The sequence below is a fragment of the Mustela nivalis genome (genome assembly GCF_964662115.1).
Source record: "Mustela nivalis genome assembly, chromosome: 5".
Taxonomy (NCBI): Eukaryota; Metazoa; Chordata; class Mammalia; order Carnivora; family Mustelidae; genus Mustela; species Mustela nivalis.
Window position 1 is genome coordinate 152307817 of NC_139024.1, and position 15177 is coordinate 152322993.

The window sequence follows — 15177 nt, forward strand, 5'->3', positions numbered from 1 at the left end:
GAAATGGAGTTGAGACTTGAATGGACTTATGAGACCCAGAGTGACTAGGATCTGTGGGATGCATCCGTGATGATGCCCACAAGACGAGTTCAGTGGTACATGGTTGAGAACAGCCCCTGGAGAAGAATAATGCATTTCAGCTTTGAATCTGTCACAGTCCAAAGTGCTGTATGTTGAAATCCTAAACACTAGAAGGCATTTGGGAGGTGATTAGTTATGAGGGTGGAGCCCTCATGATGGGCTTGGTACTCTCATAAAACAGATCCTCCTCCCCGCAACCCTCCCTCCTCCAGTCCCTGGTTCCTTCTCCCTCCCAGGATCGCAGCAGGAGGTCTGTGACCTGGCCTGCCCTCCTACCCACCCACCCCCCAGGGGTGGGTAGAGCGCCCTCACCTGGCCATGCTGTGGAAATAAATTTCTGTTGTTTGTGAGTGTGGTGGTTTGTTACTGTAGCCAGAATGGACTGAGACGGTCGCCTAAGGAGTTGAAGACGGCTCAGTAAATCTCGTGCTATGTGGGGACATCACAGCCTCCGAGTGCTTCCATTATTTGTTGGAACACGGTGAGAGTTAGCCGAGAGTGTGCGGCAGACTCTCATTAGCAGTCCCGAGAGCTCACTCTTCCTGGGAGCGCGACCATCATGATGAATATTTACCTAATTCTTGGGTTCTTTTTTTTTTTTTTTAATTTTTATTTATTTGACAGACAGAGATCACAAGTAGGCAGAGAGGCAGGCAGAGAGAGAAGGAGGAGGCAGGCTCCCTGCTAAGCAGAGAGCCCGATGTGAGGCTCGATCCCATGACCCTGGGATCATGACCTGAGCCAAAGGCAGAGGCTTTAACCACTGAGCCACCCAGGCACCCCCCTAATTCTTGGGTTTTAATGACATGACCCGTAATAGTTTGCAGTGATTCTAAAGGAAGCTGCTCATGGTCTTATTTGTAATGCTAGCTTCTGCTCTTTGTGACAGATGTCAATAAGAACTTCCCAATGGTCGTGATGGATTCTCTTGATTTTCTATGAAATGAAGACGAGAAACTTTGACAAATTGCCTTTTTTAAAATTTTGACATCTCTAAGGAGTCAGTTTTTATTTTTTAAGATGAGACCCATTACACCCAAGCCTACATGAGAAAGCTGTAAAGCTAAGAGGAGCTTGCTATGGGACGGATCATTAAGAACCTTCCGGAAAGGGATGGTGGGGATGTGGGCTTAGCAGTTGCTGTCATAGACGATCCGGCACTTCAGGAGCTTGAGATAATTGTCAATCTTGTGTGAATCCCTGCGTAGGCAGTGGAGCAGGTTATAAAAAGCAAAAAGGCGCGAGTCTTCATCAGCCATCTGCAGAGATGGAAGTCCTGACCAGACGGAGTAGACCTCGTTTTCTCTGACTCCAGGATGAACCTAGTCGCCGAAAAGATAGTGACTTAGTATTACTCGTTTGTGCGTATCTTGGTTCCTGCTAATTGTCAAATTAAGATTTGGGCAAGAGGCCTGGACATAAAGCTCTCTAGACAGAGGCATGGGTTATTGAGCAAGTGTATCTGGAATCTATTCATAGTCTAAAAAGTAGAAGCAGGGTTCGGGTGTGAGTGTCCTAACGTGTAGGTGATGAGCTGTGTGTGCAGCAGAGTAAATGGAGAACCACACGTTTGCTGTAGACTGAGAGAAAATCCATTGCAATACTGTTGTGCCATATGTCTGTGTATTTATGGGCCGTACGTGTGTGTATGTGAATGTGACCAAGGGACAACGCAGGAGCTAGTCTCAGTTCTCTCGCTTGAGGGATCTATTTCATGTCCTGAGTCTTTTCTCTGATGTATTCTTTGTACTGTGTTTCTTCTGATAGTTCAGCACAATTACATTTATCTGTTTCCTGCTTCAAATCAGTTCTCTTCTCCGTGTACTGTGTAGACAAAAGACCTCAGAAACAGTAAGGATTGCCCCTGATGGTTTGAGATGCAGGTCTTTGTGACGTCTATCACAAAGATCTGCTGAAAGAGTCAGGAGAGTTTCACGATCTACCCAAGACCAATACCCGCCGCCTAAGGTCTATAAGCAATGGTTGCTTTGTTTTGAGACCTCTGGGGTGGGAGATGCTGAAGATAGTGTCTATGAGAAAGAGTGAGGGTGTGAGCAGTGACCCCTCAGTGGTGAGGGCTGGTGGTGGGCTGGGAAGCATGACAGTGAACACAAAAGGACGCAGAGGAGTGTGAAGGAGGGGGACCCGGGTCTCTGTTCCTCCAGGCTGTGCAAGCTGGGGATCTCCAGAGGACTGAGAGACCCAGTAGGCAGCTTGGGAAGTGGGCATGTCAGCGGCTTTGAGAGCCACTGGATACACATGCGGTGTAATTGTAGACCCTGATCTGTTGAACTGTCCCCTACAGAGTAAGAATATTTTTTAAACTTGGGATTTCCTATTGGAATTTAAAGTATGGGTGTTTATAGTATATGTATTTGTTGCCTTGCTATATGTTTGTTTTTGGTGCTTGGGCCCTAAGATGAAATTTACTGTGCAAGCGTCAATGATAAGAATAAGAAGAAGCAAATGGTTTAAAAAAAAAAAAAAAAGAAGAAAAATAAGAAGTATTCTAGAACAAATTAGTGACCTCAGAAAGTGAGCTGGCAGTAAGGAAGAAAATGACTTGAAAGTCTAGGTGTCTATTTCATGTCTCGAGGTGGAAATGTTCTTTGTGTCTGTGTTGGATAAATTCTTCTCCCATGAAAGTGACAAACAGGACACATGATAACATGTACTTTGTATGGAGTAAGGGAAGAATGAAATCACTCCTGTTACTCTTATAATACTATCATTTTCTTTAGATGAGAAATTATTTCTGAGAATTTCATAAAGCTCTTTGGATGCTACCTCACTCGAGTTGAAATGATCCCCTCTGATTGGAGATCGATTATAACTATTAACTCAATCCAAATATGATGTTATTTGGGGGAGATAAGATGTAATGTTATGAGTGTTGATTTTGGAAACCTCCCCCCAAAAGAAAACATAAAATTTGGGATGACACCACTTTCTGCAAAGGACAAAATAAAGAATTTCAGAAAAGCTACACTCCCTTCTTTTGTGACCCACTGAAATCTCTGACCTCATCTTCTCAATCTCTGAGAATCTCTTCTCTCTCTGACAAGTAAATTCAGCAGAGGTGGGGCTGGGGTCGTGGCAAGAAATACCATTTCGCCTGATTTTGATTTTTTTTTTCCTCTCTTCCCACTGTCATTCTTTGGTGTGGGGAGAAAAGAGAAAGAACATGAGCAGAATTTCTGTAGCAGGTGTCCCGGGATACTTTGAGAAAAATGTTTATCCTGCAGACTCTACTCTCTAGTTTTCTTTTCCTGAAAAATATTATAAACCCTGGTCCCCAGGAAGGGGCCAGCTTTGGGTGGATTTGTATGTCCTGGAGGGAAGGCTGTACCTGTCATCTATCACACCTGAAGGGTCACTTCAGTAGAACCTACCAGTATGGATTAATAGAATCTTTCTTTATTTATAGCAGCGCCTAGAATGGGAAATGCCTAAATTTAGTTCTTGAAAAGAGAGGTATTTGGGGGCGCCTGGGTGGCTCAGTGGGTTAAAGCCTCTGCCTTCGGCTCAGGTCATGATCCCAGGGTCCTGGGATCGAGCCCCGCATCGGGCTCTCTGCTCAGTGGGGAGCCTGCTTCCCCCCTCTCTCTCCGCCTGCTTCCCTGCCTACTTGTGATCTCTGTCTCTCTCTCTGTGTCAAATAAATAAATAAAATCTAAAAAAAAAAAAAAAAAAAAAGAGAGAGAGAAAGGTATTTCAGAACTTGCTTCTCTCCATGGAGCTCACCTCTTTCATCGATGAGGAAAACAAAACAGAAGAATACTCACCTGGCCAACTATCTTCTCCATACCCTCTAGAAGTCTTCTGTTTTGTTCCTCAATCTCAATGGCCCTGGAGAGAATCGAATCTGGGGCTTCTTGCATGCCCCGCACTTCTGAGACTAGATGATACAGGGGGTCGTTCCAGGAGCGCAGCACTCTGAGTATCAAGTTCAGAAGGTCTTCGTGCTACGTGACCATATAAAACAATCACATCAAAGAAAGCATAACACAGGGGGCGGCTGGGTGGCTCAGTGGGATAAGCATCTGCCGTCAGCTCAGGTCACCATCCCAGAGTCCTGGGATCAAGCCCCACATCCAGCTCCCTGCTCAGCAGGGAATCTACTTCTCTGTCTCCCTCTGCTCCTCCTCCTGGTTCATGCCCTCTCCCAAATAAATAAATCAGATTTAAAGAAAGCATAGCACAGTTGGTTTAGTTGCTTGTGAGTTTTTGCTCGGAGAGGCTGACCTAAACGATCTCTTTGTGATTCCTATATGTATGAAAAAATGTTTGTAGGTGGTTAAAGTTGTAAAAATAAAAATGTTTAAGCTATGGACTTAGACTTTGCTAAAGTAAATATATATATATATATATCTGGCTTATTTGAATAACTACTTACTCTAACGAGAATGCTAGTTGATAGCGTGAGGAATTTTGTTTTCCTCGGAAGTTCTACCATCTGCTAGTTAGTGAGTTTTTTTCTATTTGACAAGCTCTGCTTGTCCAAAAAGAGTTTTGTTGGCTCTTGTGATGTGCCTCTAGTACCTGACTCAAGAAAGACAGATTCCACCAGGCGCCTGGGTGGCTCAATGGGTTAAAGCCGCTGCCTTGGGCTCAGGTCATGATCCCAGGGTCCTGGGATCGAGCCCCACATCGGGCTCTCTGCTCAGCAGGAAGCCTGCTTCCCTTCCTCTCTCTGCCTGTTTCTCTGCCTACTTGAGGTGTCTGTCTGTCAAATAAATAAATAAAATCTTAAAATAAGATTCCACAAGTGCCAGTGACAAAGTGCCCACATCCCATTCATCTGAGGACTCATTCATTTTAATGAGTCAAATCATTCTTTAATGGATTCACTTGTGATGTGTAGTTTTTATTTTGTATTAGAATGAAGAGCCGGTGAAGAAGGCATGGCCCCCATCAATATAGTCTCCTCAGTCTGTACCAGGCCCTGTCCCTGTGCTGCGACCAGAGCGCTCTCCCCCGCCGAGCCGTGCAGGTGAGTAAAACAGCGCCGTGCTGGGGGGGGAATGTCATCAGTGGAATTTACAAGGGCGCTCTGGCCCTGATCTTCCCACGGTCAGGATCGCACACGAATCTCTTAGGAGCTGCTTGTCTCTGATTGCCAAGGCTTGCTTTCCTGAGATCTGGGAACTAGTCTAGGGTAGAGGAAGTGAAGAGTGGAGAGGAACCCAACAGACGTGACAAAAACGTGTCCTGGGACATGAAGGAGGTGTAAGCCGTGAATGGCGTCCCTTTGGGCTCCTTGGGGCATAACGAGTAAGGGTGAGGGCTTCGAATTCGAGGAAGCGCAGACTCAGGGCTTACTTCCTCGTCACGACTCTGGACTTCCCAACCTCTGCCAGCTTCAGCTTCCTCATCTCTGCACATGTAACAGCAGTGCCTAGTGTCCTTGGGTTCTTTTTTGTGAGGATTAACTACGGGGATGCATGTCCATGGCTTGGTGAAGTGTCTGGCCAGGGGGTGGCCCTCAATACATTTTACCTCCTCCTCATCCTTCTCCTTTCTTTCCCTTCATTTTATCGTCCTCATCAACATCAGTGCTAATAAGGAGCTTAGCAGGCAGCAAGAACGCGGGGACCCATTAACGAAGTTGTGACTACACGTATGGGGACATGGATGTGAAGAGGCTTAATTTAAGTCCCGTTAAGATGGTGCCTGTGGCTGGGAATCAGAAAGGAGAGATTCTTATGATTAAAAAAAAAAAAATGGGGATCGGGGCTTCCTGTGCAGACTTTGTGGTCATCAGGACAGAAGCAATCGTTGTATCCAGGAGAAAAGAAACATAGTATTCGACAGGACCTGATCTGGGGAGAGACTTAGGATTCGGATGTGACAGGTGATGGAGGGGTCAGGGAAGAATGAAGTGAGAAGCAGGTGCCTGAGAAGCAGAAGGAGCATCAGAAGGGGAGCCTGCAAAGTCTGGAAGAGATGGCCCACCAGGCCGGGGCTCGGTAATGTGGAATGCTGCCAGCGGAGGAGCCAAGGGTATCCCGGGATAAACACAACCGTATGCATGTCTTCCCCATCCCTGAATCTGGCAAACCTTCTATTTTATACATGGAAGTCCAGTTCGGTTCAGGCTTTCCTATGGTATAATAGATGCAGTCCTGGGTCCAAGGCACTGATTAAAATCAGGCTGGTTGCATGATCAACTTAGAGATTTATTTTGCTGCTATGGCGTTAAGTCCTCACTTGGTTTTACTGATGCTGCGTTGTTACAGACTGCCATCTCTCTCTGAATACTTGCTCCTCCTCCATATTTCTCTGCATGTGTTTAGTGTTAGCTAACCCAGCACTGACAGTCTATAGCGTGGGGACCCCTCAGCGGTACTGGTGAGAAACCCGGCGAGAAGACTCACGTGGATCTGCTGGGCTTGCTCCTTGTCTTCAGGGGTGGAGAGGGATGAAGTGTGGCAGCTGTTGATGGCCTTGGTAATGAACCCCCGGCCTTGGGCATACCTTTTATCCTGAAAGTGAGCAAGCAAATTTAATTAGTTACAGTTGTTTGAGCATTGGTAAAATGAGCCCATTACCAGAATATTAGCACACTTGATGTATAATTTTTTTAAAATGAGAATTACATAAAAAACTGAAACTACAGAATTGAGAAAGGCACCTTTTCCCTGGCCTTTTATTTTGATTTTCTCTATCCATGCATTTTTTTTTTTATTCTAACTTTTCCAAATCCCAACCTCTTGCCTTTTTTGTGATTCCCTTGTTTAATTCTACCCTTTCCAAGAGTTACTACTTGGAAAGCAAACACTAAAAATACAAAAAAAAAAAAAAAAAAAAGAAGAAGAAGAAAAGAAAGAAACCTTAAATATTTTGTTAACTATCCTCTTTCTTTAGTATTTGAGCCAATATCCTTGGGCATACATACCTATATCTTGCCATTTAATATTTTCTTTACTGGGTGTCCAAGCCGATATGCTCCCCTCATAAGTATAATAAAGTTCTAACTTTTCTTTGACTAACATCTGAATTCACCCGTGTACTTTACCATTTCATCATAGATGCGTAATACAATTTTGTTGATTGTTACAAAATGGTAAGTCTAAAAAAACAGGGTATAAAATTTTAGGAAATATTCATCAGTGGACTCAGAATTAGAATACACACACACACACACACACACAACACCACCAATAACAATAACCACAACACTAACGAGGCAAAGCATTGACATAAAGCTAATCTCTACCAAAAGCGATGAAAAATCTCAGGAGGTTGCCGGAAAGACGTGAGAGACACCAGAATGACAGTCGAAGGCGGAGGATGAAAGGAAACCCAGCGAGTACACAGAACGATGGGACGCGTGTTTATTACAAACATCGAGCCCCGTTCTTCACGGTGACCCTCTGATTTACGGAACCTCTCCTACACGGTAGCACACAACTTTCGAAGTACCGTAATCAGAAGGAGAATAGTGTTTCCTGTCCTAAACCAATCCTTCAATTCTGGTTCTAAATCTGTAGGCTGGACATCTTAGAGCAATAATTTATAGCACTTTGCGGTTTCAGAAGAGCTATTATTGTTTGTGTCCCTGACATGGATTCAGCTTAGTTTAACTTTCTTCGATTAAGTCCATTCTAGGCAGCACGATTCTCATTTATTAGAGACCTGGGATGCTTGGTGACGAATGCCTCGGGAGACACAGACCCCACACACAAGGACGAGCACTCGGCATGCTTCCCTTTACCCGAGCTCTCCCAGAAGCGCTTTATGCCACCGTGTTGTTATGGAGTGATTGGTTGTGTCTTCCCAAAATTCCAATGGTGAAGTCCTGACCCCCAGTCTGATATATTGGAAGATGGGCCTTTTATGGAGGTCAGCAAGGTGAAATGAGGTCTTCAGGGTGGATCGACCCACGAGGATTACTGTCCTTACAAGAAGAGACCCCAGAGAATCGCCCGCCCCTGCCTTCCACCTTCTATCTTCTACCACCAGGAGGACAGGGAAAGGCAAGATGGGAAGATGTTTGCCCTTATCACAACCTGACCACGTTGGCCTCCTGGTCTCATACCACCAGTCTCCAGAACTGCCCGAAAGTCCATCTCTGTGGAAGCCACACAACCTACAGGATTCTGTGACAGCAGCCTCATCTGGCTAATGCAGGCACTTAACATTCATCAGAAAGTTTTTTTTTTTTGAAAGAAAATGAATTAAAGGAAAACTTTAAAGAGTTATTATACTCTTAAAGAATCTTTGAGGTGTCATGAAACTGTCCCTTTCTTCTTGTCCCCCATTTTAGGAGCCAGTGGCTTTTTTACGTTAAAAATCATGTTATTTGATGTTCGGCTCTGGCAGCTTTCTTGTCTCAAGGGTAGGCTAGTCCCCTCATGCCCAGGAAGCTTCCCCTTCCAGGAAGAAGCAACAAGTGCAGTACTTACGAATTCGTTGAACATCTCCGAGGAGAGGTTATGGATGTAATGGGAAAGGATGACCGCGCGGTCAAACAGGTCTCGGAGGGACACCTGGCAGTTGACAGCACCGGTGGGACAGATGGGCAGGGAGGTCACACCCTGGCACAGGAGCAGGTCTGACACCAGCAGCAGCAGGGGCAGGAGAGACCCTGCTCAGATAGAAACACCAAGCACGGTGAGGTGGTCTGTTCAGAGGAGGTTATCAGAAGTCCTGTCCCCCGCTCCATGTGATTTGGGACTGTGATAGCCCGGGGGAGGGAAGAGCCAACACCTCCCACTGTGTAAATTTCAATATGTAATTATATTTTCACAGAGACATAGTTGGAGAAGCGGGTTACTCCCTGCATTTTAGTCTTGCTCCCAGGAGAGCTTCCCTACTTTGCAAACATTTGGAGCTTAAATGAACTCTGAGTCAGGGTGTTTAAGTCATTCTTCTAAGGGCGTTGCACATCTTGGGGGTCTCTGCAGGCTTCCCGCAGCGCCGGGCTCTCTGTGTGTCTGTCATCTTTGAAACTCTGTGTTGATGATTACTTGCATTTTAGACCCCAGAATGGTAGACCTCACACGGTACCTCTGTTTGTTTTACTTTCATGCCTGATCAGAATAAATATGATTGACGATGGCGGATACGGAGTACGAAGGGAACCGAATCAGGAAGCGGTGCCGTGGCCTAGATCTGCTAGCTCACCTTCATAACCCTATGCGATTCTTGACTCCTTGCCAAAAGCTTTGCATTATTTTTTTAAATGTGTGTTTCCTAGTAACCTTGTGAGTGATGCGGCCTTCGTTATTATCATCAAATTGCACTGATGAAGCAGAAGGCTTAGAGAGGTTAAGTGATCTTCCTCCAGTCCTATTATTAGCTGGTGGAGGAGGCCTGACACCAGCGTTTTCGCTCTTACTGTGGCGTGTGATGTCCCGCACACGTGTGGGCGCCCAGGCTGCACCCAGGTCACCAGGGCGCCAGCAGTGGGCATGAGGACTCAGGGCTTGGAGAGTCACTTTCATTCCTTGAAAAGAATGGTATCGTGCCCTTACTGCCTGCTCACAATGGCCCTAGAAAGTTGGCTTGATCCCTTTCTTCTGTTCCATCTACAAAACCCCTCATTGTAAAATCTTAGACAATTAGTCAGAGATGACTTAGTTATCATTGTGATAGCTCAGCAGATGGGCAGATACGGACCTCCGCCATATCAGTAATTTATACTTTCAAAAGGAAAGAAACAAATCTATTAAAATCACTTATTAGCATCAATGAAACTACTCCAAAAGAATACCTAAATTAGAAATGTATTATCAGAAAACCAAGCTTTGATGGAAACCTCAGTCAATGTAATCAGAAATGTCTAGGATGACACGAGGCAAGTGCTGAAGATTTATGTGTGCAAAACTTCCTAAACCGAAATACCTACAAATATCTAAAATGTTTTGTTAATAGAGACTGTAACTCACAACCTTCAGCTGCAAAAGGGAAGACAGAAATGTTGTGAGTCGTCGAACAGACTTCTAATTTTTCAAAAAAACATGATATGTCCAAAAAGCTTATTTTAGAGCCTTTAGAGTCATGTAATTTATCTGAACGGATATTTTAGCTACAGGTGTAAATAAGAAGTGTGCTACAGGTCGAGAAATTGGAATATTAGTTCTAGGAAATTCATCACTTCATAGATAGTATTTAACTCTGACTACATGTATCATCTGAAGGATTCTCAGTCCAAGAAGAGATAAAATAGATACATGTTTTTGTTCTTCCTATCGTAAAATGAATTTTATGGTTGTTGCTAATTTCTTTTTCTTGCAAATGTCAACCAAGAAAGTAAAGATGGTTAATTATTACTAAGCTGTTTTTCTCTTTGAAATGTCATTTGGCTGAAACCCAGCTGACAAAGTATGATATGAGATACTTCTACTGTCATTGTCTCTATGTTACGACTGCAGCGTTGAAAGTTTCACCAGGCTGACTCACATCAGAGTCCTGGGAACCAGAAAATGTTGGTGTCTACCTTCTGGAGTTGTGATAGGTCGGACCCATAGACATTGGTCGTCTTATTCCAGGTCAGGGTTTCTCAACTTTGGCACTATTAGCATTTTTGAGCTGGATCACCCCTTGTTCTGGGAGGTGCCCTGTGCAAGCATCTCTGAGTTTTGCCTACTAGATAACAGGAGCACTCCCATTCTGAATTAAGGCAACCGGAACATCTCAGATGTTCGCTCGATGTCTCCATTTGAGAATGAACATCCTCTTGGGCTCTTGTACAACTGCTTTCCAGACCAGTGGCTAGATAGCTCTTCTAAACTCTGTAAACCTGAAACCTCTTGCTCAGAGAATATTAGCTGAAGTTTCAAATTAGTGCCACCCCCCTCATGAGTGTGGATAATTCAACAAATCCGTGAGTTGTTGCACGTACCTTTCAGCGACCACCCTTTGTCGTCCATGGTGGGGATACTTTCGAGAAACACACGTCGCCAGAGAAGGTCTGGAAGTCCAACAGCTTTCTCTCCCAGATATTGGCTTTATAAGCCTTTGACATCTTCATGAATATATTTAATCAGACCTTCCCTTTCCTTTTGCCAGTCATCTATTTTCGTCATTGAGATTACGCCCATAATTTCAAACATCAAATGGTATTTTATTTCTTATTCATATTCAGGAAGACCTACTGGCCAGAAATGAACGTTCGAGGAAGGATTTTGATTAATTAGATCGAAAGGAAATGAGAGAAATGATGAAGTGAGGTGTGGAGACTATTTTGGGTGAAAGGACCTGGACCACTACAGCAGTCATTTGATGTAAAATTTACCTTTATAGCTCTTGAATATAGCATTATATATCACTTAGGTGTCTCATGGAATCAGCGATGGGTATTCTTTTTTTCCTAGTTCAGAAGTGCCAGGTGAAGTCAAGATCTCAAAACCGACACAGGAAGTATCAGAAAATAGAGAATAAGGAGAAAATAGGACCTTCGATCGCCCATCATGCGCCTGTTATTTTCACAGTCGTCTTTTTCTTGCTCTTACCCATTCTCTTTTGCCCCTTTTAAAATGACATATATGCATGGTACTTTGTTTTAAAATGGGTATTTTCATGCCTTCATTTCTTTTGACTTTAACGTTTATGTAAATTTAGGCTAGGGTCCCCAGTTTACAGATTAAAGGACAGAGGCCTGAAGACATTCGTTGTCAAGAATTTGAAGTCATTAGTCAAATGTAGATGCTGGAAGGGTTATTGCTTCATTAGGAATCAGGAGGGATGTAAAGAAGACTTGGAAATGAATCATTTAACAACACAGTTGGGCATGAAAAAGAAATAAGAAATCACCCCGACCTTCGAGACTTTATTCTGGGCAAGCAACATGGAGGTTTTCAAGGATGAACACACACTCACACACCCTGGGAATATGATGTAGTGAAAACAAAATTCTAGGCAATGATTTGCACTCTCCTCAAGGATAGAGTGGACAGACTTCACTAATTTATGATCACTTTATTTCTCTGACCCAGCCCCCCTCCAGGGCCAAGGTGACAAAAATTCATCTTTCATGGGCTCAAAAGAGCCATCCTCCTCTTAGAGATTTCCTAAATGAAATGATTTTAATGAATAAGAACTGGGTTATTGACGACTTTCTCTAATTTTTGAGTGCTTGCATCTAAAGCAGCCGTGACCTTTAGCTTCAATGTCACCATATGCCTCTCCCAGTTTTATGCAACAGGTGAGCTCATTTTTAAAATAATTCAGGGCATTTACTTTCTTCCATAGTTCCTGCTGCCACAGTTGAGCCTCAGCGATTTTCCAAGTGCTCTTCTGGAGACCTAGAAATCTCAACGAAGAGTCCCATCCCTTAAAAATCATCCTCCTAATTGCCTTAGCATAAGCCATGCTAGATTTTGTACCCTATGTATCAAGTGTGGTGATACATGGGCTCTCTCAGTCTGAAGGTGGGTCAGGATTTCATCGACCCTAGGTGGTGTCCATTTTTTAACCCTGGACAGTGAAAGTCTGAATTAATTTTTAAGAGAGCAGTGCCCCATGGCTGAAAAATCAATACTGCCCTCCATTCCTCTCTTCTTTTAGAAACTTAAGAGTAGGGAAAGCCGCCATAAGAACTGACAACATAATGTTACGACTTTTGTAAGCAGCCAGGAAAAAAGCAGTCTAAGGACACCTGAGCTGTGTTCATTCTGGGAAGCCAAGTGATTTATTTGACTCCAAAGAGAGGCATGTTTCTCTGTAAACTCTCATTTGCTTCCTAGCTGCCTCACCACCCCCCATTTCCTGTTAATGGGATATTGCAATACCTAAATAATGCACAAGGTGTATTTTATGCAAAAAGTCATAGTGGTCCTATTTTTTTCTGCTATCTACATCACCTACCTTTCACCTTAATTTTTTACATGGCTCTTTTAAAGATCTTTCTCTTTCCCAAACCCTGCCCTTAATTTAGAGCAATAAGGACACTCACTGAGAATAGACTTGTTTGTTTTTATTTACAAAACTTCATTTGTTTGCCATGTGTGGGCTGAGGATAAACCGGGAGCTGATGATTGATTTCTGTCAAGCAGCCAGATAAATTGCTAAAATGATGTTCAAGTTGCCAGGAAATTTTTAGTACCTGAAACTCGTGAACAATTTTGTCATCTCTTCTAAACGATTCTGATTTTTAACATGAAGTAACATCGGGGGTTTTTTCTTACTAATTAGGAATGGAGCTTGCAGTTTCTTTGAATTTTCTTTTGTTTGTTTTTAAATTTGGAATAATACTGTTTTTTCCTTGTCTCATTGATGATGCAAAAATATTAAAAAGAACTCACAAAGCTTGAAAGCTGTCTACTGCAGGATATGGAGAACATTAAAAAGTAAAAGAAATTAAGAAGTTTAAAAATCATCACATAAGAGAATCACAGTCATATTTCAATTTATACTGGTCATGAATTGCCTATAATAAAGTGAAAGTTTCAAAGGATGAAAGGTGTACTGTTCGTGGATTTAAGAATTCCCAACCAGCGGTCTTGCAAAACCAGAACTGAAAGAACAGGGAGGTTACATGTTTTCCATATAAAATAACAAAATGTGAAAGGCACACTGGAGAAGGAATCAATCAGGGTGGCCCTTTCTTGAACCGCACTGTTTTCAGGACAAACAACAGTAATGATTTTGTTACATCCTCTGTGTATGTCAATTTCATGCATATTACGAGGTATATTTTCCCTTAAGTGCCTGTATTTAATGCTTATCTCTGCCAGGGCTTTGCAGGTCATCAGCTTCCTTAAGTAACTCCAGAACCCAAGTTCTTAATTCGGTCGCAGTGTCTTCAGGGCATTTTCTCCTTTAATCAGAAAGCCATGATGGAAACTTCTGGAAATTTCTCCTGTAATTTATTTTCACTGATAAATATTCACGTCCTCTGCTCTAATTCTCTTGAGTTCTCAGCATTAGCTTGTCCTGTGAGTTTCTTGTCACATGTTTGTTCCCATCAACACGTCCCTTTGGACACATTTTAATGCGTGATATAGGACAATGACAGATCAGAGGAGAATGGGTGTGGAAACCGCAGAGTCACCCTTTAAGATGACATTGTTTTCAAGGAAAAGCATCAGATATTGGCTGTGTGCTAATGTGAAGTGGAGCAGATGTAGCATTTTTTTTTTTAAGATTTTATTTATTTCACAGAAAGAGACATAGTGAGAGAGAGAGAACACAAGTAGGGGGAATGGGAGAGGGAGAAGCACGTTTCCCACCAAGCAGGGAGCCCAACGTGTGGCTTGATCCCAGGACCCTAGGATCATGACCTGAGCCAAAGGCAGAGGCTTAACCCACTGAGCCACCCAGGTGACCTGATAACTTTTCTTTTCTTTCTTTTTTTTTTTTTTATGAGTTTATTTATTTATTATTCGACAGAGAGATTGAGATCACAAGTAGGCAGAGAGGCAGGCAGAGAGGACGAAGCAGGTTCCCTGCTGAGCAGAGAGCCCAACGCAGGGATTGATCCCAGGACCCTGAGATCATGACCTGCGCCAAAGGCAGAGGCTTTAACCCACTGAGCCACCCAGGCACCCCTCAATAACTTTTTTTATAAAAGACTTTTCATACTCCAATATTTTGTACGTGTGTGTGTGTGTGTGTGTGTGTGTGTGTATCTTCTAAAATGGAAAGTGGATCTGAAGCAGGCCCGCTTTCAGGGAGATAGATCTCTATATATAGATACGGACACACTCATGGAGTCATCATCTAATAGGAAGTGGGACTCTGAGCCATTGCTACTTCAAGGGATAATTTTAAATTTTATAATTAGCACGGCCACGACCAAACAGAACTGAATGCTACAGCAACAGACCAGGGTCCCTGAGGGGGCCTGTACTCCCGGACAGACATTAATTCTTTAATTGTTCAATTGTGGTGAGACTGACGGGGCCCTTGAGGAGGGACTGGGGCAGTCGGGAGGAGTCAGGGTACATGAGATCAGGGCAACCGATCTGTACTGATCCGAAGAGAACCTTCCGATAGTGTCAGAGCTCACAGGGCCATGCATGTCTTGACAGCTGTCATCTCTGCCTTCCTCCTCGGTTCATCATTTTCAGGATATTGAAAGGACTCAGACGAAGAAGTAGGGCAGGTTCTCCATAGGAAATAATATACTTCAGTTCTAGTCTATACACC

General features: G+C 43.5%; 2 protein-coding genes across 4 annotated transcripts in view; one reads left to right on the top strand and one right to left on the bottom strand.

The window, feature by feature from the left end:
* The window catches only part of LOC309865110 (uncharacterized protein), a 285659-nt gene that overhangs the window by 222352 nt on the left and 48130 nt on the right, over positions 1-15177 (top strand). For all 3 annotated transcript variants that reach the window (XM_082731325.1, XM_082731324.1, XM_082731326.1), the window contains exon 5: positions 4963-5074. In XM_082731325.1, the coding sequence (XP_082587451.1) occupies positions 4986-5074 (89 nt within the window). In that variant the 5' untranslated portion in view covers positions 4963-4985. The remainder of the gene's footprint in view (positions 1-4962; positions 5075-15177) is intronic.
* PRL (prolactin) lies at positions 1212-14423 on the bottom strand (the record flags this gene model as incomplete). Its single annotated transcript, XM_082731327.1, has 5 exons — positions 10931-14423; positions 8490-8671; positions 6459-6566; positions 3867-4046; positions 1212-1403 (listed from the first exon to the last, which is right to left on the bottom strand). Exons 1-5 carry the CDS (start codon positions 10956-10958, stop codon positions 1212-1214), a joined length of 690 nt encoding a protein of 229 aa, XP_082587453.1. The 5' UTR covers positions 10959-14423.